Source organism: Seriola dumerili, unplaced genomic scaffold, assembly GCF_002260705.1.
Source record: "Seriola dumerili isolate Sdu_G_001 unplaced genomic scaffold, Sdu_1.0 BDQW01000138.1, whole genome shotgun sequence".
Lineage (NCBI taxonomy): Eukaryota > Metazoa > Chordata > Actinopteri > Carangiformes > Carangidae > Seriola > Seriola dumerili.
In genome coordinates, this window is record NW_019174393.1 from 6,622,288 (window position 1) to 6,650,081 (window position 27,794).

Genomic DNA, 27,794 nt, shown 5'->3' on the forward strand with positions numbered 1-27,794 from the left:
ACAGCCGCTGAGATAGCCTCTCTCTTGTTGGTAAGGGATATAAAGAAATGGAATGAGAGAAGAGGTAGATGGAAGGAGATGCTGAGATGGGGATAAGGGTGCGGGTGTGAGGACGTTATGCTGGGGTAAGCTGGCAAAGGATTACCGCTTCAAATCTCTCCTCTTTTTGGCCTTTATTTGGCGCTTATTTATTCAGATCTTTGAGGCTCACGCCAGGTACACACACATGCACACAGACAAAAGGAGAGTCTGTTGAATGTCGAGGTAAAAAGGCGAGAGGAAAAAGAAAAGGACAAGACAAGAGGAGATGGGAGGTCTAGGTAGGTGTGCCCTCTAAGCAGCAGGGGCCAGTCGTTGACAACTCAATAAGCGAGCGAGTGACGGAGGAGTGACATGAAACAAGGAGACACACACATAGAAGAGGCGCGGAAGAGGAACAGGTGAGGGTGGACGGTGTGAACAGCGGGGTGTGTGTTTGTCTGCATCAACCGTATGTAAATCTGCCATCATAGAAAAAGAGTACAGACACGGAGTAGACAGACTGCCTCTTTTTATCATGACAGCTAACTTCAGTGTGTGTGTGTGTGTGTGTGTGTGTGTGTGTGTGTGTGTGCACACGCAAATATGCGAACCCAATTGTGTGTGTGTCTTTGCTCTATGTGTTTTAACCCCACAGCAAAGACAACATTGATATGTAGCAATTGCTGTGTTGTCAAGGGAACCATTAGCAGGACGGAGAGGCTGGTATCTGCAGCACACGCAAACTAACATGTATGTCAACCCTCTTGCACGGTTGTTAGTGATTACTGAGAAAATAATTCCTCTGCATAGGCCCTACATATAGATCCCAGGTTGAAAGAAGCTACAAGTAGAGCGGCAGCTGATGCTGACTGTGAAGCAATGGAAACATCATCAATATGCCTCTTCATTACATCCAATCTATCTATGCATTTGATGTACGCATGGTGGAGACACAAAGAGAGATAAATGTGCATTTGTCCGTCAAAACTGTCGATATGTTACGCTGCCGTGTCACAGCCCTCAAAAGAATAGGATCAATCTAAGCATCAATAAAGAATAGAGTCAAAGGGCCATTTCCTTAGGCGGGCTCATCACAGATTCAACTAACATATGGTGAAGGACAGACTATATGGTGTTTCTAGTAGTGTGCACTATCTAGGTCAGACTGCAACAGTGAGAATTCACTGAAGAGACATTCAAATTCTAGCATTAAATGTCAGTTTCTTTTAATTATGTTTTATACAGACATGGCTTGAAAATTATCAGCTAGGGACAGAATTTATTTGTTGATGATTAATATAAACGGACAGTTAATTTTGCCTCTGATGTCAATCGCAGGGCATTTTTATTACAGTGTCATACAGTGTTCATGTGTAGATAACGAAAACCTAGCGGCCAGCAGCTCAGAAGGCAGCGCAGCAGGGGGATTCGGGTGTTTGTGTGTGTGGTTAGAGTGTGTGCATGGAACTGTGTGTAATAGTGTTTTCCTTGCCGGTCAGCCGCGAAAGAAGCAGACTGTAGAGAGGTTACTGAAAGTAACATGTGCTACACAAAATCACAGAGGGTGCAAGTCAGGGTAATGAAAGACAAGTACAGGAAACATAAAAAGGAGAATCAAAGTGTGTGTGCATGTGCGAATGCTAACATTAATTTAGTGAGGAGCATAAAATGCCAGTCGAGTGAGAAGAACAGAGAGGCAAGACAACAATAATGGCAAATTAAGAAATAAGCAATAAAAATGAAGCTGACTAATGGGGCAGAACAAGAGATGAAGGAGAATCAGCTGACCGAAGGAGGATTAACAAGACAGCACTTGGAGAATAAAAACACCAGTCAAAGTTGAGGCATTTTCTGACTTGTTTTTGGACCCCCATCTGCCAGCCATTGCATCTCCTTGGATTAGTTTGTTATCTCTTTTATTTTTATGGTCAAAACTGTTCAAGTTGGACATTTCTGTGTGTCAAAGTCTAATTTTGGGCCACATTTCTACTTCTGAAACTGCTTTAAACCAGCCTTTTCAATAACCAACGGGGGCATTAATGTGTCCCTCTTGTTGGTGATAAAAACCCATAACAAGACTAAAATTGCTTCAACTATCAGGCAGCTATTGAGCTACTGAGTGTGCCCTGTAGACTGACCTCTTTCAATAATGCAGTCGTAAGTCCCAACTCTGCCAATTTGTAGATTTAATATTGATTCTTTGTCTTTTATTTTCTTTTTGATGATTCTCTTCCTCTATTTGTCATCTCCGACTCTCACAGGCTGGACTGTGTTGACTGATGGAATAAAGTGAGAAAATTGAAACAAACTGCAAACAAAACTGCCTGTTATTAGAACAATAGACTGGTAGAGAAGGAGAAAAATAAGAGCCAAGAAGAAGAAAGAAGAACAACAGCCGAATAATAAGACAGGTAATGACGTGTCTGTTGATACAGCCACTGGCTATTCTGGCTGTCTGCCTCCAGTGTTCTCAGACAGACCAAAATTCAATATCTAGTTTAGCTATTTTCTTTTTAAGAGAGAGGGACCAGAGTATAACCGGGGGAACGGCAAACAAAGGCACAGCAGAGACAATGGAAGCCTGTTCCTGCTGCTTCAATCACTTCTGAAACTTCTCAAGTCTTATGGCCTCAGGTTCAATAATAATTTAACAACTATATTTGTTTAGAAAAGTGAGCACACACGCTGATGTACCGCGTCCATTTTGCCCTCTCTCGCTCTCCAACTGTAACTTTTAGCCTTAAAGTGTGGCAGAAAAGCAGCGAGAACGTCGACCAATGCGGGGGGAAAAAAATGGAGCGCAAAACAAAGGAAAAGACAGAAAGAAAGAGAATTAAAAATGAGATGAATTTAGTGAGTGATATACTGTGAGACAGTGCAGTGTAAGTGCATGAGAGCATTATACTATTGCCCTCATTGATGTGGAAGAGTACTGCAGTGCCCTTCATGTAGAGGAAAAGGCTAAGAGGATTCAGCTGGTCCCCAAGCACTGTGTGTGCCTGTGTCTTTGCACTGTTTGCAGGGTATGCTTATCAGGGTGGATGGCGAAGTTGCAATTCCAACACACACACACACACTAAGCAGAAGGTCGAGTTTGGGCGATAAAGCAGTGAGCAGGTTTCTCCCCTCCTCTCATCTCTCCATCTCTATTCTGGCCCATCTATCTCTCCGTCACTGCAATGGTGTGAATGTGCTTATGTGGGTCGCTGTGTTCACCTTCAGGCTGTAATTCACGATTTTCAAGGAACAAAGCCGCCCAACTGTGACACTGATGCACGTAAAACAGCCTGAGCAGGACTGCTTTTTTTTTTTTTTTTTTTGCTACAAAACCAAAACTCTAGCTGAACTCTACCTGTGACACCAATTAGTTAAAAGTAATGTAGAGAGACTATTGTGAGAAACAGGATTTATGGTCAGTACTCAACAGAAACTACTATCTAATGGTATCATTCTCACCAGGTGGGTGTCAAGGTCAAACTTTGAATTACAAAGTCATTCTCGATCTAAATTGCAAACTAGCATGGTTTGCCAGTTATCTTCCCACTACTGCTCTACTTCACCAAGCGAAACACAACCACCACCAACACAGAAACACGGCTACTGCTCAACGGTGAGACGTGGCCAGAATATGGGACTTAAACTAATTGTCCATGTATCTATCTATGGATTGTGTAGCAAAGGTGTATGACAATACAAACACCAAGATTTGTTTTTTTCCTCATGTGTGACTGTTAATGGTAACATTAGCAGAAGAAGTAACTATACTATGATAGTAAAACGCATTAAATATTTCTGACAGTAGCAGTAATCCAGATATGGGGCTGCCTCCTGCACTCGTGGTTTGTTTAACTACAGTATGTGGTGGGAAAAAAAAGCACCCGGGGGGCTGTTCACCGTCCCCACCGTCTGTCTGTCTCGCTGACCAGGAAACCACACCATGCATTATTCATTATGTCTGTAATGCATGGTGTGGTCTCCCCCGCACACAATCACACACATACTGTGCATGCTTGTGCCAAAGTATGAGAAAGAAAAACAAGTCAAAAATAGATGCAAAAACCAAACACATACAAATGCATGTCTGCAAAATAGGCCAAGATGAACAACAGAATGTGAGTCAAGTGTGTGAGAGAGAGACAGAGGTGGAGGGGGGGAAATGAGAGGAAGAGACATGGTCAAAGAGTGTGAGATGCAGTACTTGTGTAATCGGCCTCATGCCAAAATAATTCAAGCGTGATCAGAAATCAATGTGAGAGCATAGAAGCTGTGGAGAAATCCAATGCTGTCCTGCGGCCCTGAAAGGCAAAAATAAGACGTATAAAAGAGGCTCAAATGCATGAAGGATGCATTCTGTGTGCCTGTTTGTGTGTGTGAAGAATGCTAAATAAATTGATCCGAGTTGCACTGACCACAGATGTGCACAGAGAGAGAGAAGAAAAGAGACAACTAGTTAACACTTCAATTATCCACTTGCCACAGTGTGCTATTTATAGTGATACAATAAGAATTATTACACGGAAAAGAAAGCAAAATCCTCTTGATATTGCAAAGGTGTTGGATTTATTGGTATTTAATTAAAATGCTCACCGAGGACAGTGATTAAAACAGAGAGCTCTAAGATCTGTAGAGGTAGGCATTAGCAGGGCATCTGTGATGCCACGCTGGCACCGTGACTCATCAGCGCTCCACAACACAACCTCCTGCAGGTCTGAAGGCAGCCTGCGCCAACCCCCACCCATGGCAACCTGGTGCACACAGTGCTCATTTCACAATGTGGGGAAGGTGGGTGCGGGGGGACCTGGTTTAAGCACGAGTGGGCCAGGATTGGGTGCCATGCACAGGGGAGCAACAAGCATGCTACATGACACTGACACTCAGAGACACAGGTAAGTGCCTGTTTGTGTTTATGTGTGACAATTACAATGTAAAATACTAACCCATCTTTGTTTTGTTTATTTTGTACTGAATTAATCCTTTTTCATTGTCAAGATTTCTTTTCAACTACAGTTGAAACTTCAGGTGAAACGAGCGGTTCTAAAATGTGTTAACGGATGAAATACACAACAAACTGTCTATCAAACTATAAAGTAGCAACTCGACCATGGCTGCTCCTGCCTTGTTTGAAAACATTGTCAGCAGTCTGGAAACAAGTTTTCAGAGTGGAATGACTTGGAATAATGATGTGTGGTTCTAACTCCAAATCACTTTGGTTTTAGGTTCAGTGAAATGTAAAATAATCCATCACAAGTGCATAAGACACAATTTAGTTTCTAAAAACAAATTGTTGTATGTTGTAGTTACTTACAACAAGCTTGCTGGCAATCGTCTTCAGCTTTCTGAACTTTATATATGAATACAAAAATAAACAAGATGAAAATGTAAAGGAAAAAAAAAAGCCAGGGCACTCTTTATGTATGCACCTGCTTTCATTAAATGCCAACAAGAAAGTGAGAGAATGTAAGCCATGAGCATTTCTAAGTGTGAGATGGAGAGAAACTGCTGTTGAGTAGGCAGCAAGGGCAGTACAGTAGATGAGAGACCACCCAGACTAAATGAGGTCAATAGGACTGACGGTGTACGTAGGTGGGAACAGTACACTGAATATTACTGTCCACTTAGCCCGCTCTCGTCCCTGCTCAATCAAACCCTCCATCTCTGCTTCACCTGCTTTTCTTTTTCTTCCTTCCTCTCTCATCTGGTGATCAGTTACACAACTGCAAATATATACAACAGTGGTTCCAATCAGGGGGCTTTCCTGTGCTGATTAATGAATGCTAACTAACAAAAAAAAAAAGTTTCGGAGCCGGTTAGTCCAAGATAAAATATTACATACAGCACAAGTAGATGCATTTGATATCTATCCTTGAAAAATGTGATACCACGTGTAAGCCATTGCTCATCTTTAAAAAAGGGCTTTTAACTTTAAAGTATGATGCATCTTACTTTCACGGCAGCGTCACACTTTCATCGTAGGCATTAAATTTTCCACACTGCTGCCATCTCAGTTAAGAGTGATGCTCATTAAACGTACAGTATTTTAATGAGGTGCTGGGTATAGTTCAAATTTTATTTCACTGACTTATGTCTTTAACTAACCACCACTGCACTACTAATTATGTCCTGTGTCTAGCTGACTCATCCCAGATAAACACGTCAATGCAGTAAAATTCCTCTGTTCGCCTCCCTCCTGGTTAGGCTGAGCGTTTGAAGTTGCCACCCAAAAAGCATAAAGAAAATCAACAGAGAGGCTCAGTGACTGAGATAGTGAATGGATGTTTTTTTGTCAATGGAAGGTGGGAGGTGAGAGAAATTAAATGGAAGACATCAAAAAATAAAAGGGAAATGTCTGGGGAGTGGTGTTTACCAATGTGTTTTCTTTTTTTCTCAGAATTCTGTGCTGCTGTTTCGGTTCCACGCTGGGAACGGGAGCAGTGTCTGTCAGAGATTAACACTACACAGAGAGAGTGGGGGGGGGGCAGACAGACAGACAGACAGACGGAAAGAGAGACAGAGAAAGAAGGAAAGAAGGGAGGGAGGAGGGAGGGAATAGAGGAAGACAGAGCAGATAAACAGAAACGTGATTTTTGAAAAGGGGGAGTCTGAAAGTGAGAGAAATGTTTAAAAAGCAAGAGAGAGCAAGCAAGAGACGCAGGGGGAATGAGGGGTGTTGGGGGGTTTATAAATAGAGGAGACAGAAACCAGGGCCTCTCCCCTCACTGGATGCCACATTAATTATGCGTGTCTGCATCAGGAGAAATTAAGACATGGCTGTTTGGCAGTTTAGAGAGAGAAATTGAGAAAAGAGGTGATAGGGAAAAATAGCAGGCAAGGAGGGAGAGAGCTACAAGCGAAAGTCAGACAGAGATTTAAACCTGGACACCAATGACGAGGAGGGAGACGAGAGTGAGCGACAAATGAGTGGAAAAAGGAATGGCGGAAAGAGAAAAGGCTATTAGTGAAAGACCAAAACAGCAGCACAAAGGCATGAAAAGAGCAAAGCATGCTCATGTCTGCACCCAAACAATTTCAAAGAAGACAAGAAAAAGAGAACAGCTAATTACAGAGTAGTGAAATATGGAAGTGTGTGTGTATGTGTGTGTGTGTGTGTGTGTGTGTGTGTGTGTGTGTGTGTGTGTGTGTGTGTGTGTGTGTGTGTGTGTGTGTGTAAAAGCATATGGACCATTAAGTTAACATGTCATCAGATCAACAAAGCCCTTGAAAGCTCAAAATGGCTGTCGAGCAGCGTAAGCCACAAAAATATTTTATGAATTCAAATAACTACGCCACCAAAACCCAAATCAAATGTGATTCACGTGAGGGCATCTTTGGCACTTCCTTAAAAGCTCCCGCAATCAGATACTATTCAGACATGCATCAACAGCAGAAACTTATGCTAATGAAATCAAATGATCCATATTCATGTTCGAGTGTCACACACCTTAATAACCTGTTTCGGTTACGCTCACTGTGCTCGACAGGGTAAGGAAAGTTCTTCCTTTCCATCGTACATCATGTCTTTAATTCTGCTGCTGCTGCTAACTCGTCTCTTGTTAGAGCTCCTGCACTTCCTCTCACCTCTCTGCTCTTGCTTCTCTCATGCAGAGAGAATCCCGTTTCACTGTCAGGCATTGTATAACATTAGACTATCATTTGACTGTTTTCCAGCTAGGTGTGTGTGTGTGTGTGTGTGTGTGTGTGTGTGTGTGTGTGTGTGTGTGTGTGTGTGTGTGTGTGTGTGTGTGTGTGTGTTCCAGAGCTAACAGAGAGACCCAATCTGATTTTCTACACAGGGATTTTTTTTTCAGCTAATAACTTTCTTTTGGATAATGATTTTGCCAGCTCTTATGTGTGAATGCTTAACTGTGTTATCTACTTGAACGTGTCCCTTTGAGAGTGTGTGTTTGTGTTCATATTAGCCCATAACAGCAGGTCAGTGCAACCAGCCAAACGGCCCCCGCACTGGGCTCAGGACTCATTATGTGGCTCGGTCCCGCCTGCTAACTCCCACCTACCTGTGAAAAACTTGCTGACAACACCAGTGACTGGCAAGGGAGAAAATGTGTGAGAGAGTGTGTGCGTCAGTGTGTGTGTATAGGGTAGAAGAGGTTATGGGCATGATAACGAATGCTTAATTTATCTGAGCACATACAGAAAAAAAAAAGTGTGGCAAAGCATGTTGTTGTGTGCATCTATGTATCTGCAAAAATAAGAAAAATTCACATCAACCTGTACCTGCTACAGCACCTCTGCTCTGAGTCATAGAACATTTTGTCAATCAAAATCCCCTGTTGCTTGCATCAATTATTTCACAGCCGAGGCTTTCTTGATACAACCTATATTACTGGTTTGTACACACCACCGCACACACGTACACACTCTGACACCAGTCCACATCCAACGCTGACCAAGGCTACATTTCCATGACAATTAACACCGGAGGACAGTGGAGTCATCCACCCTACGCAAAAAAAACCTTTAAAACGGAGATAGGAATGGAGAGGGGGAGTAAAAGAGAGCAAGAGAGAGGGAGTGTGTGGCTTGGATAAGTGGTGGCAGGATTATAGCTAGTTCCATCATGGCTTTGGTCCGTTCACTGCTTCTTATAAAAACCTATTAGCATGTGAATGAACAGCCACACAGTGGATGGAGTTTTCTAAAGCCCAGGAGCACTGATCCACTATCAGGTGAGCTTTCTATAAACTGGGAGTAAGTGGGGAGGATGGTGTGTGTGTGTGTGTGTGTGTGTGTGTGTGTGTGTGTGTGTGTGTGTGTGTGTGTGTGTGTGTGTGTGTGTGTGTGTGTGTGTGTGTTTTGAGGGTAGTCAATTTGATTGACTATCAGACTTTTGTCTGGATTTTTGTTGAGATTTTAAAGCACTCAAAGTAGGAGTACAGTGCTTTAAATGCTGTAATAACTCTCACCTGAAAGTAAACTATCTAGACAGCCTATTAAAACCAGTGACCTATGTTCGTAAAAACTGTCTTGACAATATAACAGATTGTCATTTTTTTGACAAAAAGAGATGAAAACTACTTGACATCAGAAACAGAGAAACTGTCAAAGGTCAAAGAAAAAAATGTTTTTGGTGTATATCTGGACAAATGTGAATGTGAAAATGTGAATATCCGGACATTTTTAAACAAACATCTAAAAGAAACAAGAAAAAAATCCTGTCTACACAACATAAATAAATTACTGTCTTGTGTTAATAAAAAATTGCAAATGTGAGAATAATCAGTGGTATATGTGATTTCCTGAGTTTTAATCTCTGTTGCCCATATAAAATGGGTCTGGATCTTCACAGTGTAGCAATCACACAAAAACACAGGGAGGCTCCATGTTGGGAAAAAGACTTCATGCCAAAGTAGCTGCTGTGATTAACAGTATCTGTTATTAAAAGTATAACAGACATTCTTCTCACGTCTCTGAACCAAAATGATCTTATGTTCAAAGCAAACTATACTTGGACTGTGAGTGTGAAAGTAAAATGCAGAAATGTAGGTGCCAAAGTAGCAGAACATCAAGAGTTTCCAAAACAGGACTGGGCATTGAAACAATAACAGACATGTTGAGATCAGGGCCAGAATGTCCCGCTATAGTGCTTACCTCTCTTTGCAGCACCAGCTCTTTGGTGAACAGCATGGCCTCATCACTGAAGGGTTCAGCCACCTGCATGCCCCCAGGCAGATTCCTGGAACTGCGTGGACATTCAATACCTAGCCAAAGACAACACAATTGCAGGAGTTAAAAGGACAGCACAGCAGCTAATCAAAAACAGCAAGATGTCCTGAATAGCTTAAAATTTATTTGGCATGAACAGTCAGAAAAGACCAGGGAACATTAATGGATCTGTTTGTCAGAAATGAAATACTCTGGGAATTCATATAAATATCTGAAAGTCAGTGAACAGACTTGTAGCCACAATTTCCAGGAAACTCTAGTGCTCCCGACAACATCAAGCATCCTTCTCATCCCTCTCAGCAGGTCAAGCTCAAAATCACTTAGAAACACTATTTCACAAATGCATGTCAGTGAGTGACACAATATAGATTAGCCAGCTACATTATCATCTACAGTAAATGGATAATTAGTCATAAAGGGGTCAATGCTGAGTGCCTAAATCACTTATGTATAAACCGTTTCCACTGAATGCCAGCCTTAGTGGAATTTGCGTCTTTGGGGCCCTGTGACATCAACTTTGGTGGATCTTCAGAGCCTCTTTTATAGAGTTCATGTAGGAATGGATAAGCTCCAGGGCAGTGGTGGGAGATAGAGGAATGAGTGGGTATAAAGGCACCGTGAGACTGTACAATTTCTACATGTTCACCCTGTTTAAAAAAATATACTGTGATAAAAGATGGTGTATGCAAGAAAGGTATATGCATAACAGAGAATTTCTGTATTTGAAAGTGAATGGGACTGGGCTGTAGGGTAGCGTGAGTGTGCTGATCTAAGACTTACAGAAAGTTTAAGTTCTGTGCAAAGTCTTCAAATACACTATGAATTTTGCATGTGCAGCCTCAATTGGAGGAGCATACCTAGCTTCAACTGAGACTCATTCTTTTTGTCTTATCCCCCTTAGGACTTAATATGTGTGTGCATGCAACATGTGCTGCAGTGCACACTGAACAAGCCAACACTGAACATCAACTATAGTATAATAGGAGCTATACATTAATGTTAAGCTCCTGTTCTCTCCAAGTTTTTGAATTAATATAAATCTACATGCAGTAGCAAACATGTTGGTGCAGAATAACCTAATGATAGTTTCACTTTTCACTCAGGAAAATGATGCTCAAAATCCAATTGAGCACTTAAAATACATGTGTGCACTAAAGGAAGTATGAGCTGATGTCATCGTTTCCCCAAATAAGAAGAATACACATTTTTCACTGGTACTTCCGTCTTCAAACTTGTCAATACAACGGTGCTTTGCAGTGACATTAATCTGGGACACGGTGTACCAGGTGTGTCTAAAGCTCGGCTGCTGTTCTCTCTGTAAGTGCTAACAGAGGAAATCTCTCAAGATCTGCTCCGCAAGCCACATTTGTATTATTAATCTGTTGAGGTTTTGTCCCTGAGCCCTCTTTAAATATATAGCTGGATTTTTTTTTTTTTTTTTTTTTTTTTTTTTTTATTTAAGAAAGTTATGGAGCTGAATCAAATATTTGATTACTGCACTTAAAAAAAAGGTTACCTCTTTAAAAGGTGATTTTTATGTTTATATTTTTTGTTTTGTTTCTGTGCTGTACATGTTTTTACCCTGTCTTACTTTTTTGACAGCAAGTTATACATAGTCAGAAGCAGATAACTGCCACTGTTTTACATAATTGACTACAAGAAGACCACCACAGCCAGACAAAAGTGTGACCAAACCGTTGCAGATTATCTTAGTATAACGAGGCAGCTAACCTAACAAGCATGCATTGGTTGCATGGTTGTATAACTCCACAAAAGACACAACTAGCTCCTGTATTCTATAATTTTCTTTAGTACTTTCTGCCCCCTATATGCTCCTGTCAGTCCCATTTACGAGGACAAGAACAGGAGACATCAGCGTATTCACACCGGCAGGGAAGAGAAAATGACCCAGGAAAGGCAAAATGAGGCCACAGGACAGTCAGCACCCAGGCGTTATGAAGAACTGTTGAGTCAACCTTCTGTAAGACATAAAGGTGTTCAGTGTACGGCCCTCAACATTAAAACCAATTTGACAAATGCAAATTTCAACACTTTGCCTGAACTTTTTGTATCTTTTCACTGTAGCTCTAATATTTTTGTTTCTGTAACCTAAGTTCTTGTCTTTATTATTGGTACTGCATTAAAACAGAACTGCAAGCTGTGATAAAAATGTGTTGTGTTTTATATTTATCTAAAACAAACCTAAAGATTGTTGCAGTTATCAATGCACAGTTGAATATGCCATGTCGGTGTGATATTAGGTCTCTTTCTATATTCAAATGTTCAATAAAATACAATAAAAAATAAACCTTTCTGAAGAGCAGAGAGGAGGAGGAGGAGGAGGAGGAAGAGACACTGATGGCCAAGATCATCTGAAAGTATTTATAGAAGTGGACCAGGACAGGGCTTCCACATGGGACACTGTGGCTACAACAGTGCCAGAATAAAGAGGAGGAGAGATGGGGGTTGCAGAATAAAGGAAAAGAAAAAGACAAGAGAAGAAAAGAAGTGGGAGGAGTTAATACTGCACAGTCTTAGCAAAAACTGGTGGATGAAGTAAGTGCTGAGAGGGGGATATTTTAGTTTCTGCTTGGGTTGTCCAGGCCTATGATAAGGGCCGGAACTGTGTTTTTCTCTAGCATAATTCACAGAAAAGAATACTGAAGAATGTAATACACAAAGAGGTTTAATTGTATAGCAGATACAGTACAATGTCTCAAAGGGCTTTATACGTCCTCAGGAGCAAGCACATGCAACCCAAACTAAGCTCTTTAAGGCAGAAACATTCCCCAAAAATCTAATAGACTAAGAAAAAGCAATAGGATTATTATCCAAAAAGGGGTTATTATAGGTCAAATACTAACGTAATAATCCTAAATAAGAAGTTCACCAACATAAGTCAAAGACATAGGTCCGTATCTGCGATCCAACGCTCACTGACATGCTCGCCTAAAATGACTTACAGCTTTCCTAACTGCACTCAACATCCTCCAACTCCCACAGATGTACGTACACACCCACACACACACACACACACACACACACACACACACACACACACACACACACACACACACACACACACACACACTGTAGTGTGCTCCTGCAGCATTTAAACCAAGCCAGGGAGTCACTTAGCACAGCCAATTTGAACCTGAGCTGTGATACATAACTCATGCCTGACACCAAGATAAACATCTGGGTCAAACTACAGGATATCCATCTTATCTGATCTCCGAGATAAACAAGACATATACTGAACTGATCACTCCTGACATCACACTGCACACATAAGCAAACACACAGGACCCTGTTGTACAGCATCACAAGCTGTTCCTCATACTGGCCTGAAGCGCACACCCACATGTCAATCATCCCATTTGGTCTGTAAGACATGAGTATTAGAATTCTCATTTTAAAATGTGTTAGCACAGTTAGCAATGACTGCTCGTTGGAACAAATGAATGCACAACTGAATAAACAGATTAAAGAATCAATTTATGTTGTTTCCCAATTCTGCACCCCAACACCTAGAAGACGACAAGCTATCAACCCTTTCATTTAATAATGCAGTGGGTTTGTATCTCTTGTCCCACCATGCTTCTCTCCCCTTCTCTGCTATAAAAGCTCCGGCTCAGAGATGGGCAGGGAGGCCCTGTGGAGAACACGTAACGTCTTAATCTGTGATTTGGGGGAGAGACATGCGCCGGATGAAATACTGCCTGCCGCCTTTGATCAAACACACACCTTTTTTGCTCAAGCATGCACACACATAACTGTCTGTTCTTCCACTCACCATCAGCATCAATATTCTTATTTAAGCCTCAACAAGAAATCAAATGTGTGTATATCCAAAAATGTAAAACTATTCCTTTAACTGTTGTTTTTATAATCTAACTGCCATACTATTCAACTGCAGTAAGACTAATCAAACACTTACAGAAATGAATTATACAAACAATGCTGGTAGGTGACACACAGTGTGTACCTATTCAGCCAGAAGTGATCTAGGTTCTAGTTGTCATTCTTCTCACAAACCAAAAAAAAAAAGAAAACTGACTGGATGAATTCATATGCATTCATTTCTGCCCAGCAGTTTCTTTTCTAGTATATTTTTTATATTTTTTAATTGAATGTATTTTCAGTTGACCCGACAGCGTGAAAAGGATTGAATCGACCTCTCTTCCTCTGGTAACCAAGCCGAGATAATGAGCTTCATCTTGCAGAAATGGGTGTGGAGGGAGAAATGTAGCAATGTGCGGCTGCTGTGAATTAGTGTCGTCGCTGCAATTTATACAAATATACATCATGTCGGTAATTTCGGTACCAAGACTGTGCATATTGATTAGTCTCTGACTTTTTGTTTATATCCTGCCAGACGCTTTGTGCTCTGGCCTTTGGTATGTCTGCAGGTATAAATGGATCCTTGCAGCATGCAGTCAGCTCAGTATGAATGCCATTAGTGTCCATATTTTTAATGTTATTAAGTTACTAATTCTTGGTGTTTGACGGGCTGTTGACAGGACATAATTAGCACTGCGACAGGCAAACAAACAAAGACCTAAAAGCTGGGGAGGTGCGTAAGTGTGTGCACTGGTGTGTTATTTCAAGTCTAACAGTCAGTTTTTTTCCCTCCTCTGCCATCACAAGTCAGTTCCAAGCAGGGAGTTCAGCCATGGGTGAAAGATGCAGGTGGGCATCACACAGAGGTTAGAGAAGGGTGATTGGGGTAGAGTACTGAATGGTAGAAAGACGAAAGGAGCGCACTGTTACGAAAAAATCCTAGGATTTTATAACTATCCCTCTCTTTTATCCTCTCAATCCATCCCTCTTCCTCACCATCACCTCGCTGCAGCTCTTGAATGTGAGGCCTCATTACCTCAGACAAGGCAGAAATGAATTCCTCTAAAGCATACATCAGTGTCGAGGGAATTATTCAACATTATATTTCTAATCTTTAATTTGTCAAAATAAATTCTTCCAATTTCAATGACATGGTCTTTTAAAAAAAACTACCCCATGGCCTGGTCTGTTGTCTGTGCATAGCTGGTTGGATAATGCAACCCAAATAATGAGTTGTTGGCTAAAGAAAGACCTCTGACAAGTTACTAATGCTTAGTAAAACTGCAGTTTTCTTGCAGACCATGATTCACCGAAGCACATACAGTATGTGTGTCCACCATCACTAGACAGCAGCATAAATTCTAATGCACAGCAAACTCAATTTGTTATTTATTAAAGTTCAATATTAGCTGTAGGTTAGACGTGAGCATATTTGCAGGGACTGAGATTTTTACCTCTTGCAGCAGGCACAGGGGTTATGGTGGATGACTGATGCGTCTGTGAGCTGACAGCTCACAGCCTATGTTTAGGTTCAAGATTATAGCTTATACTGCTGTAAATTTAACACCAATGAAGTGTTATTAACCAAAGTTATCATTTCTTCCTCACCAGCAACACCATCAGGTGACAGGCCTTAAAATGTGTCTCAAGGCGTCCACACATCCTGGCCCCAGGTTTCTAATAAATGTGTGAATCTCAATGAGATGCAGCGCTGCAGACCCAAACAAGGACACCAATATATAGAGGTCACAGCAGAGCACAACAACATTTTATTTGTAGATTTTTTTCTGACTGACTTGCAGCGACGCTAAACTTTTTTTTTTTTTTGCACACAGACATATTTTGGGGGAACAAGTCTACAAATTTTCTGCTCCACTTCTCCACCATCTTTCCATCTCCTGCACTCACACACTGCAGGAAGTGAACCAGGTGTACACACGCTCACAAACACAACCGTATACACACACTCAGATATCAAAAATCAGACAAATGGCACTAAGCCACACACTGTGTGATGGCTAATGCTTCGTGCTGACACTGTAAATCTCTGTGTCCGAGTGATGGGTGTTTCATCTTTTTGACAGACTGCTGCTCAACATACCTTTCTGAGTAACTTTCAAAGTACACTTCACCTGCTGTGGCCTCCATCTGAAACTCTGTGAAAGCTACTGAAGCCAGTAAACTTTTACAGCCTTTTCACTGCTCGGTCTCCGTTAACTTCAACAGGCCTTTATACCCACGTACTTCACATCAATTGTACTTTTTTGTCTTCTCTTTTACTGCATCCCCTTCTTTTTATCCCTCCTCTGTCCTTTCTGCCTCCACGCCTCTTACTTCACCTCCTCCTCCTTCTCCTTTCATCATCCTTCTATACCATCCCCCCACCCTTCTTTTCGTTTCAGAAACAGGATGACTCCTTTACCCTTATCAAACTTGCATACGCAAGTGACACTGCACAGGCCAGCAAGTGAGGGGAGAAGAAAGGAAAGGTGATGTGGGAGGGAAGGGAGCTTCCGTTCAACTCCTGAAGCACACCTCCGGCCCTCTTTGAAGCACAGGCTTCTCTTGCTACCCTTTGTTTCCTCATCCCTGTTTTTCTTTAAGCACTGTCTTTGTCCATCAAGGAAAACTCTGGAAAAGGAAGGAGACTATATGCAGGGAAGATACTGAGTCTTTGAGGAGCCTCACTGGAGAAAAAAATCCTTGCAATGAGTGGGGTTCGGTGTTAAATCAGGACAAATAATATGGCTAAAACAAGGGAAAGAAATGCTGCTGGCGAAGCAGGCTAGGAGTTCAGATTCAAAGATGCCTGTACTGTGGTTTTTTTGCTATTATAATTTTGACTTGCAGTGTTACATCACTTACTGCCTTGGGATCATTTCATTTGCAGCACTACTTTAAACAGTTTGTTCTTCAATGGCCTCCCACGACATTTTGAAAGAATAAAACTCTGGCCATGATGAATACAATATGAAGAAAACATGGCTAATGAAACGGATGACTAATGCAAGACTTCTTTTAACCACAGCATCCGTTGAATATATTCTCCATTTGTCTGCATGCAGTCAATGTTTACTCAGCACATTGGGATTACTAAACAAGACAGCTCAGCTTATAGAAAACATCTTTTAACCTTTAACACAAAATAAATGGGGTGATTATAAGTGATGATGATACTTAGCTTTGTAAAAGTAATAGGAAGTTATGATTAAACTTAGTTGTAAAACCATTGTAATGTAACACAATGTATTATTAAGGCTTTCAGTAACTCGTCTGATGTATGTGTATGCGTACATACACAATGCATTACATGTGTGTCAATGTACACTTTACAAAATCTCTTTTAATTGAAAAGCTTCACTATTAACTACAAAGAAATGTAATGAACATGTACGCAATCACATCCTGCACAGGATACAACACTGCTACTGTAGGTCTGATAGGCCTGTTTAACTTTAAGGTACTGTGCTTATCTAAAACATACATGTCTAAGATCAATTCTCAACACCTCATTCTGTCACCGATATGCAATCGTTTTAAGAGAAAAGAGCCTCTGCTGTTTCATACACAGATAAACACAAGAGGCTTGGAGCGGCCGATTTATCATGCACGTCATTTCAAACACAGTCCATGGTGCAGATGATGGTGACTAAAACATGGAGCGATAACTTTGACAGGAAAGAGAAAGTGGAAGGAGATAGGGAGCGCATGGAGATCACAGGTAGAGAGATAATAAGAGGATGTCTGTGCCTTCATTTCATGTATGGTTAAAGGTTTAACATCACTTATCACAAAGAAAACCATGCATACAACAACATGCAGGCGCAGAAACACTGACCACCCACCAGACGTAATATTTTATCTCATAAAAATCTAGTCTCTGAGAGAAGAAAACAAGATGAAAAGTGATGACAAGAAAAAGCACACACACACACACACACACACACACACACACACCTATAAGGAGAACGTTCTTCAACTAATACAGAGGAGTCTAATTGGAACAGAAGTTAAAAATACACAAGATAGCAAAGGGGATCATTTGTATCAATCGGCACTAATGCAGCCTAATGTTTATATTGTAGACAATATGTGTTGTCTCATTTCCAGCAGATGAATCTTTTCTTCTGGGGACAACCCTAATCAAATCTGCACAGGGGCTATCAGCTCTAATGTGCTTCTTACGATTTGCTAATAACCTTTGATTGAATAAAATCATTCCAAAAGTAGACTATGTAATCACCATCTCACACATACCTAACATTATGTTCTAAGTGTTTACACTGAGCACTCTTATTAAGCGAGAAATTTGAAACGCAAACCAGTGTTATAAAGAGCTTACATGCTACTATGTGCAGATTGCTTATTGGCAGGGGTCATGTCAATACATCAAGTAGCAGGCAGTGTGAAAAAGATGTGATTATGAAAACAATCAGTGGAGAGCAAAGACAATCAGAAGCAAATTACAAAATTAATGCATCAACAATCCAGCCACACATAATTAAACTGAATCAGAGTTTGTCAGAAATACATTGTCCTACTGGAAATGGAGAGGAACTGTATGGCGGGCAAATGTCAGACTGAAATGGAAAAGCATTGAAACAGATTTTTATTGCAACAATAACAAAGAGTATCATCTGCTGTGGAAGGGATAAGCAGTCTCACCATTCCCATGATCTGAGAGGATGTGCAAATCATTGTTGGCTGCCAAGATACAGTCTCAGTGTTTTTATTACTAGCACAAACTGTCAAGACAGTCAAGGAGCGTAAATAAACGACTGGACCTGCTATCAAACACTGTGTATTTCATCCCATCTGCATCTTGCCCTAGACTTCATACTGTTGTTTTTCAGCCTAGAAATGGGTAGAAAAGACAAAAAAAAAATGGACGCATTTCTCTCTAGAGCGGCAACAATGGATCGTGTTACATCGATTAATCTTTCCTGTTATTTTCTCAATTATTTGTTTTGGTGTCACTGCCTGTGATGTGAAGCTTTACAGTCTAAGATATAAAGTTTTCACAATACGACCTTCTCAGATACTTTAAGTGTAAGAGATAAATAGAAAAAAAGGCAGCAACAAGTGGGTTTTGCGCTTCATCAATGAAAAGAAATTATCAAGTTCATACACCGTTAAAAAACTGCCAATCCATGGGAGTTTTAGCCTCCCTTTACCTCTACACGGTGGCCAGTTTCTAATGAAGATGACAACTGCAGATAAGCGGTGAAGACCAGAGCAGGAGTGTATTTCAAACTTGGCACAGAGCCAGAGGAGGGGTGGGGGGAGAAGTGAGGTCAAAGGGGACACATGCTTCACGACAACCCTGGTGTTTTGAAAGAGAGTGAGCTGTGGTTGGCCAAGATACGCAGCTACCCTCTTGCCCCGTCACGGTTGGCTGCTAAAAGGTGTGGCAAGGGCTTGAAGTCTGACTTCCTCGCTGGTAGGAGTCACAACATGGCACATTCTGCATGCACTAGCTGCAATACATACACACTTTGAAAAGAAAAAAAAAAAAAAAAAGATATGTAGATGAACTTTTCCACAGCAGCAACTAATGCCTATAAAACAGACCCAGAAGTGAGTCAGTTGGAGGACTCTGAATTAAGCGACCTATGCATCAGGAAGGTAAAAGAGCTCTACCCACCGGCAAGGAGGAATGTGATGAGGCAGGTTTCTTTGGGCATGTACAGCTTGAGGCGGGAGCCGCTGAAGACGTATTCTACCACAGCTTCTGACCGGCCAGCCCTCTGCAGGAAGGGCAGGAATTGCTTGGCTTTCTGTGTTTCCTAATGGATTAAGAGAGAGACGGAGAGATATGACATGAAATAGTAAACAGTTTTTTTAGGACAATTCATTCACAGACAGAGTCTAATGATTTTCTATTTGTCAAAATTTACAGTATAATTCTTTTTGACGGACAAAGACACCTTGATAACACTGTGCAAAGAAGGTTTTTTTCAAGTGAGTGCTGAAAAAAGAAAGCACTGAAACCATTTGTCAAAAAAAGTGTGACAAAAATCAACCTGGATACAGCATCTACAAAAAAAACTCAGCCAAATAAAATATAACCAAAATAGACAAGATGGACCAAATTGGTTTATTGACGACAGAATCTGTGGGCTTTTTCCAGACATCTTTAAATCTTGGTCTGGCCTAATGAAGTCCACTCCGCTTCTCAGTGACACGTCTGGAACCTCTTGCAATCAAAAATAATTCTCTCCCTTCCTGCCTCCATCTCTGTCTGCAAGGGTGAGTCACTAGCGCTTATTGGTGAGCACAGGCCAAAATTACAAGCAGAGCTAAATCATGTGTATTCAAGCAGGGCCGGTGATGCAGGGGAAGATTCATAAACGATAAAAAAAAAAAATAGTAATAATAATAATTTAATATGTGCCTACTCCAGGCATGAGCATGTAGGCACAACAGACCAGTGAGTCACAGAGCAGTGTTTTGTGTGTGTGGCAGTGGACATGGAAGCAAGAGCAAAGGCTCAGAGGGAAGACAGAGTTTAAACAAGGAAAGTCAGACCTGAAAAATATGTTCTCCATTTTCTACTGTAAGTGGATAGAGGAATTCAGACTCGTACCAAACCAAAAATAACAAAAACACTGATGGGACATGTTTTAGGTGAGATTTTCTTTCAACACAACACATTAAGCAGTAACAGAAAAGATGGACATCATGCAACAGATGTCATCAGTGGGACTCAAAAACAAGACATTGTGAGTAAAGGCTATATGTTTTAGCCATGAGATGCACCACCTGAACTCCACCCACTTAAGTCCAGAATAGTCCCTTGAGTGGGAGACAACAACAAAACCAAACACTTCTCGTTCACACAAAAACATTTGCAGCACCTGCAGTGTGTGGGCTGTGCAGTCTAACTTGGTTCAGAAAAAAGGAAGAGACATGAGAGGACCTCATTATGCAACCTTTAGAGGTATGAGGTGAGTCAAGTGCTTTATCCACTCTCCTCCCACCACCTCTGTTCATCTCCTACACTATACGTTTATAAACCTATCTCTGCTCTATTTGTGACTGCATCCCACTCAATGTACATAATCCCTTTCAGCAAACCTTTACCACCGAGCTGACGTATAGGAGTGTGTATTTCCATGTGTGTGTGGGGATGTGCCTCTGCACGCGTACAGTTGTGTGTGGGCGTGTATCACAGAGGAGAAAAGAAAAGAGGGGAGGGAGGGGAAGGATGTGGGGGTTGGGAGGCAATGTTGCTATTTCTGTCCTTTTATTAGAATGCTCATTACATTAGCCTAGCCAAACAACTGGTGCATGCGTGTGCGCACACACGCCTACTGGCGCTGGCTGGCAACAATCCTTGACTGTGCTGCAAATCCTGTGTGTCCTTTTGGAAACTGACAGAAATGTTAAGCGAGGGGAGGAGCTGGAGGTGCATATAACGGCACTGTCTTGAACCGCTGACACAGTGGCGCTAATAAGGGAGAGTTTAGAGGCTCCATGGTGCTGATGTGCATGTCACACACAAACACATGACACAGCACAATCATGTGAAAGTATACAGACCACTACAGCCTTTGCAGGGTTACTGGGACAGTTTTTAATGAGTTAGACGTGTGAAATCTCCAGTCGGACGTAAGGGCTGGCATATATTGCTTTTTCTCTATGTTATTAAAGTAAATTAATTATTGAGCACCTCCCTCTGCATCTACTCCCAAGTCATTGCTACACATAGGATGTGGTTAATTTAACTAGTTAAGTAGGGTCGGGGTTTTATAAGTATAAAATGCACTAAAACCCCTGATGAAACAGCAGAGTTACTCAGTCAGCACAACAATTCCCCACCATAATTATTTTTTACAGGGTCCAGTAATTTATCTGTCCTGCTGACACAATAAGACATAGGGAGGTTATGATGGTGACGATGTGGAACAGCATAACATCTGAGAGCAGTTGTGCAAAGGAACATCTGACCTATTAGCAAGATTCTAAAGTTCTCTTGGGTTTAATAGTTTTAATAACTTAGCTTGGTCAACTGCAAGCTGATGACACTTTAACCAGCAACTTGGAGAGCATGTTCATGACCAGAAAATATGGTTGATCACTCTTTAAAAAAAAAAAAAAAAAAAGACTAATACAGAAAAAGAGAGCCTGATTAATTTAACCACATGTCTCTCCTGAGCCTACAAGTACAAGTAGTACAAGAGAGCTCAAGTGAGAGAGACAATGAGGTGCTAATGTTTCTGAAGTTCAATTTTGAGTCATTCACAGTAGACCATCTAATGCCTTATCATAATGTAGAAGAGATGGCCAGTCGACAAGTACAGAGATACAAAAAGGCACTCAAAAGATTCTGAACAAAAGAAGGTTACAGCTGTTACATCACTATTTTTATGGTTTTATACAATTTCCAGTTATTAGATGATTTCATAAAAAGTGTGAGGGTGATAACACAGTTAACAGCTGAGGTCATTTCAAATAAGCGTGACTTCTGACATGTTTGTAGGTGGAAACTGGGTGAAGGATTATGCACTTGTTGCACTAGCAAATGCTGTAGGTTTCTCAGGTAATCTACACGAATGGGGATAGGACATGGGTGAATAATGTAAACTCTATAAGGCCTTGCCAGAGAAGCTCCTCACGATCAAGGGAAAAAATGAATTTGTCAGAAGAAAAGACACTGCAATCCATGCCCTCCCTAACCCAACGAGGGAGTTAGTGGAGGCAGAGGTTGCAATAAACTGAAAATTGGGGGAGAATAGAAAAAATAAATTGAAAAAGACAGAGCAAAAAAACGAATACATCTAATCTTCAGACAGTTACGTAAGACATTACCACATTTGATATTACTCAGGTAAAAAAAAAAGGTGAATTGTCCAAATGACTTCAATTTTCAATACTAAAAATAAGCCAACAGCAAGAAGAGTGTCTAACAAGCTACCATAACCATTATGGTGCCAGCATTTAGAGTCCTTGTCAGTGCCACCAGTGCACATTTCATTTGTCAGTGCCCTCCATGTGAGCTCATCTAACCCAGCCACTCAGTTTCACAACTTTAGAGTGATACAAAACTGTGGCATACGGTGAGTTAATAAAGACTGCACTTGGGTATAGAAGTGCACTGACACCCTGGAGGTCTACACTTTTCCTGGTGGGTAGGGGAACCTCAAAAGGTGGTTAAAGGAAATATAGCTTTAGGAATAAAAAGGAGTCTCAATAATTAATACTACAACTAAAGCATGCCTGACAGAATTCACATAATTACAGTCTCAAGGAGAGAGTGAGCATGAGGTGAGCAGAAGTCAAGAAAATATATGGTGATCAAAGTAAACACAAAAAAAAAGCCATAAAACAGAAACACATGCTGAAAAAGAGTGAGCAATGAGTAATGAGCGATTGATGCAGAGATTTTATGGGTTCCCCGCACTAATGTTCATTTGGTGAGCACTCCCAATCAGACTTCATTAGCCAAATGATGCCTCTATCAAGCCCCTGGGCACACGTAAACAAGCTAGGACCAAGCACCACTGATGGTTTTATTAATGGCGCTGATTATTTTTAGAGGCCGCTTCGTTTCTTTAAGATGAGGAAACCAGCTGTGAGGATCAGAGATGTGGGGGGTGACTCGAGGATTATAGATTGTCTTCTGAGAATTATTGTGTGTGATAGAACAAGTCAGTGGCTTTTGGGCATTCAGAGTCTGATGCTTCTTTGAGAGTCATGGGGGTTGCGTGTAAGTGAGTCCACAGTTAAAAATATGAAATTCTATCAGTGCGTACTAAAAGATGTATATCCTATTATACACATCATGGAAAAGCTTTCAGACCCTTGTGCAGCATACCCCGTGTATAGAAAAGATACCTACCCCAGAGATATCAGCCACTCTGTGGATGGGAACCTCCTTCTTGCTGTGCAGACCTTTCCCGTTTTTGATGGCCCTGCAGTCAGTCAAACCACAAAACACACGCACGTCACCAACACAGCTCAAGCACCATTATAATACATTAAGAATAAGGCATAAGGCTGGAGGCTTAACAGACCTGGAGAAATGGGAGGCTCTTTGAGTAACTGCTGTAGATACAAAGAAGATGGTATTGTGGCTTTGGAAAGCAGGATGTAAATTCATACCAGTTTTTCTTCCCCGAACTGCCATTACGGTTTCAAATGGAAGCGCTAGAGGGAGGATTTTTTTTTTTTCCACCCAGATAATCTATAGGCTTGAGATGGAAAGTGGAAATGGTAGTGGAGAAATTACCTTGGAAGAGATATTATTGTAAGAATGGAGGGATGAGGAGAAGTGGAGAGACATGGGTTGCTTCTTTAGAGCCAGCTAGGGGGTTTAGTGATGATGACTGGTGCTGGTGATCACTGCCTTAAAAAGCCTCAAGGGCCAAATGAGATCAAGATGACCACAGTGGAGTGGATAGATACCACCTCTGGGTCACTGGGATGCACACCATTGCCTCCAAGATAGCGTGTGTACATTTATGAACGCATGTATATATGTGCATTTAATAGCCAGGAGAGGGTTCCTTGAAGGCTGCGGGCCATTGGCCTCCTGCAGAGGCAACTAAAAATAAAACCAAGGCTATAGACAGAAACCTCTCATCAACTCTAATAAGACCCCACCGGGGACCGAGAGAGAGTGAGTAAGAAAGGGGGGGGGGGGGACGACACAGAAGAGCAAGGCCAAAGAAGGACAAAATTGAAAACAGCTATGGTGGAGAAATAGGGACAAAATGTGCAAAGGAAGAAAGAAAGCAGGAGGAGGGAGAGAGCAGAAAGAGAGGGCGGGTGGGCAGTGACACTGCACGAGAGAGAGAAAGAGGGGAGAGAGGAGAGAAAGTTAGTCTTATAAAAAGAGGCTGTGGCTGCATCTGCTCTACCTATAGCCAGCAGATCTTAATCTATGGCAGAGTAATAAAGCCTGTACTAAATCTCTCTGCACCTCCATATAATTATATTCATAGGGCCTGTGTAAAGAGAGCCTCTGATTTAGCATCCAGCACTTGGGAAGGTGTATGTGCGTCCAGGCATGTACATAGAAGAAAAAAAAAATGACAGCAATGACATGTTTCCTGTGGAAAAGGCAGCAGCAGCTATGATAGGCTGTGACATGTGATGGTGGCACTGCTGAAACAAATTCTGAAAACAATAACCAGTGAGATGATTCACCTGTGTCATGTTGAGTGTAACAGCAAATGTAAAAGCATTAAAAAAAAAAAAAAAAAGCCTCAAGGTCATGTTCAATTCTCCTCCACTTTGCAAGAGCAGCATCTGTCAAGGTCATGCACGACTCGTGGATGGTAGAGCGTGAGCGCGTGTCTGTATGAAAGGGTTTGACGAAAGAGTGTGCACATGCATGGGTGTTTATTTGAAACAAAAATGTGCCTTTATGAGAATGAACGTGCACTTGAGAGACCCATTGTGCCAAGAGTGTAGCTATGTAGGTTCATGTAAAAGGGAGATGGAAGGGGTGAGTGTGAAAGCATTTTGTACGAAAGAGAGTGTGTATAAATGTGTGTGTGTTCCTCACCGTGCCTCTGCGGCAAGCAGCTCGTCGTAGTGGGAGGAGCGTTGGTCGTCATCCTGTCTGTATCTGATGACCGTGGCAAGGCCTTTACTGACCAGAGCCTCTGCTATGTTACTGGAGAAAGAGACAGCGAAGAGAGATTACTTTAATAAAAAAAAACAACAACAACAACAAAAAAAACCCTTGGCCTCATACAGAATTCTAAGTGAGCTAGCTGACCAAAAAGAAAATAAGGACATGACAAATCCCAAAGGTGGCTGTGCTAAGGAACAAAGGTCACTTAAATGTTGACTTTGCACACTTGACTAACCGCTTCCTCGCCATGTTACTGATGCACAGAAAAGGGGATGAAGGGCAGAAAGAGAGGAGTATTGTTGTACTTAATGCAGCACTTAGTGGTTCGCCCTCGGACATCGGTGTTCTGGTTGAAGTGTATGGGAAAGAATTGAAGGGACAGGAAGGAACTCTTCAGAAATGAGCTTGTGTCATCGAGTGCATTTGTCTGTCCCCATGTTGCAGGTACAAACACGATCTTACAGCTCTGGTTGTCAACATAAAATGTTTTCTTGATCTTTTTCTACAACTACATCAATAGTTCCTCACACCTTTTACTGTAGCATGTGTTTATAACTTGAGTAAGAGTCCACAAAGTCTGAAGCAGAGCCCATTCCTTTAAAAACATGCAATTAAGCTAAGCACCACGTCTCCCATCACAAGGAGGGAAATTGTGAATAATACAATACAACACAAGACAAGGTCATACAAGGTCAAAAACATCCACCCCGCTGAACACCTCACCCCCTGACCTCAAGACTCATGGGGGGGGGCCACACCAACTGTTATCTGTGGAACAGAACGGCTGGTGTAATTGGCTGATGCTGAGTTGCAATTGGCTGTTCACAAGGCCGGGTTCTGACCTCTGTGTATGCATGTACGATCAGAAACAAGAATACTGGTGTGATGATGAAAATGTGCAAATGTGACTGTGCTTTGTGCTTTGATTGATACAGACAGAGAAATCCAGATGATAAGTGTAGCTTTCAACTGTTTTTTTTTTTTTTTTGAGTGAGAACTTCTGAAGGTTCATTTCAAGTCATGTGGCATTAGAGCTCCTCTATCCAGTATTGATTAAATTTGAACCTCTGAATACTTTAATAACGTTTATATCTGTGTAAAAATATATGTTTCAAATGAATAAGCTGCATTCCTTCAAAGCAGTGTTTGTAGATAGAAAATAATTGCTTGCACTGAGGCGACCCTTCTCATGAAAATTAAAATACAACAAAGCACTTTCAGGTTACTTTGTGATTCACGGGGAGATTACAAGTTCTAAGTAATTACAAATGATTATTCTGCGTCACCTTAGATCAGATGAACTTAACTTTTAAAGTTTCACACAGAGACACAGCAAGTGTAATAAAATGAAATTTGTTAATGAAGGGTCTTACACTGCCAAATTACATACTGTTTTATCTGTCAGTAAGGGCTGCTTATTTGTAACTAACTCCTTCTGGAAGCGTAAGGTAGTGGAATAAAAGGCATGTTTCATTCATGCAGCAAGCTAGGCTTAACTGTTAAACTACGGGAGATTAAACCTGAATAGAAAAAGAGAAAAAATAAAGTGGATGATTCAGGGTTCATTACTTACATGCCACCAATTGTGACTGTAGCACAGGTGCGTTCTGGGAAGGCAGGGGTGCCTTCTCCTGGACCGGTAGCTGCTCTGATGTAGTCCACTGTCACATTGACCTAAAGGGGCACATAAGGAGGAGAAGGTCAAAAAACACAGCAAGAGTACAGAGACAAACTGAAGGCAACACCAGTTACAGTAATAATTGGTGTAGGGAGTGTTCTGACTTGAGTGTGGGTCTGTGTGTTTGTCCCAGTTCTCAAGGTCACCCCCAGTCAGTGTGAATCACGTCAGGCAGCACTGTAGATCTCCCCAGAGGAGGAGTATTAACACACAGTGGGTGTATGGGACCACACACACACACACACACACACACACACACACACACACACACACACACACACACACACACACACACACACACACAGGGAACAGTGATAGAACCCAAATAACCCTACACTGTGTGTTCTCAACACAGCTCCCTAGGGACAGACTACAATCCACCCACCCTGAAGATACAAATTTGTCACTCAGTTGTGTGGGTCTGTGTGTGTGTGTGTGTACATATCCATGGGCATTTGATGGGGAAAGCCTACTTTGAGGGCCAGACAGGCAGACAGCACTGACAGCCGCACCAGTCCACACAATCGGCAGTTTAAGAGCTACATGTCAACCATGTCAGACCATGTGATGGGTAGAAAAAAAAATAGTATGGGAAAGTGACTCTTCATCACAGCATCATAGCGTAGACACAAGTCAAACAGAGACAAAGCAGACAGGCCCATTACAGGGACATGAAAGAGACGCCAACCAGGACATGGAGCGATGTTGGCTTGCCATTACATGGACAGGATGAGGACATGGTGACGTGAGCAAGGAAAGAACTGCTTCTGTCAAGGCAGAATGGATGTATTGTAGTGAATTGTTCAGCAGGAGGAGATGCCTTCATTTTAAGTGCAGGTGAAAAATAAAAGGATGATGGGAGATGGATTATGGTTTTCCAAAGCCACAGTTGGCTGCACTGCTAACTATGAAAAAGTGTGTTTTTGAAAAAGTTTTATAGCACCAAAACAAAAGGTGTCAGTACTTGCAATGGACAACAATGGAGTT

General features: G+C 41.6%; 1 protein-coding gene across 1 annotated transcript in view; it reads right to left on the minus strand.

Annotated features, from left to right (window-relative positions):
* Positions 1-27,794, minus strand: part of snd1 (staphylococcal nuclease and tudor domain containing 1) — a 171,632-nt gene that overhangs the window by 108,844 nt on the left and 34,994 nt on the right. The window contains exons 12-16 of the mRNA XM_022749010.1: positions 26,703-26,803; positions 25,058-25,168; positions 23,387-23,459; positions 19,190-19,331; positions 9,628-9,737 (exon numbers count right to left, since the gene is read on the minus strand). Coding sequence (XP_022604731.1) covers positions 9,628-9,737; positions 19,190-19,331; positions 23,387-23,459; positions 25,058-25,168; positions 26,703-26,803 — 537 coding nt within the window. The remainder of the gene's footprint in view (positions 1-9,627; positions 9,738-19,189; positions 19,332-23,386; positions 23,460-25,057; positions 25,169-26,702; positions 26,804-27,794) is intronic.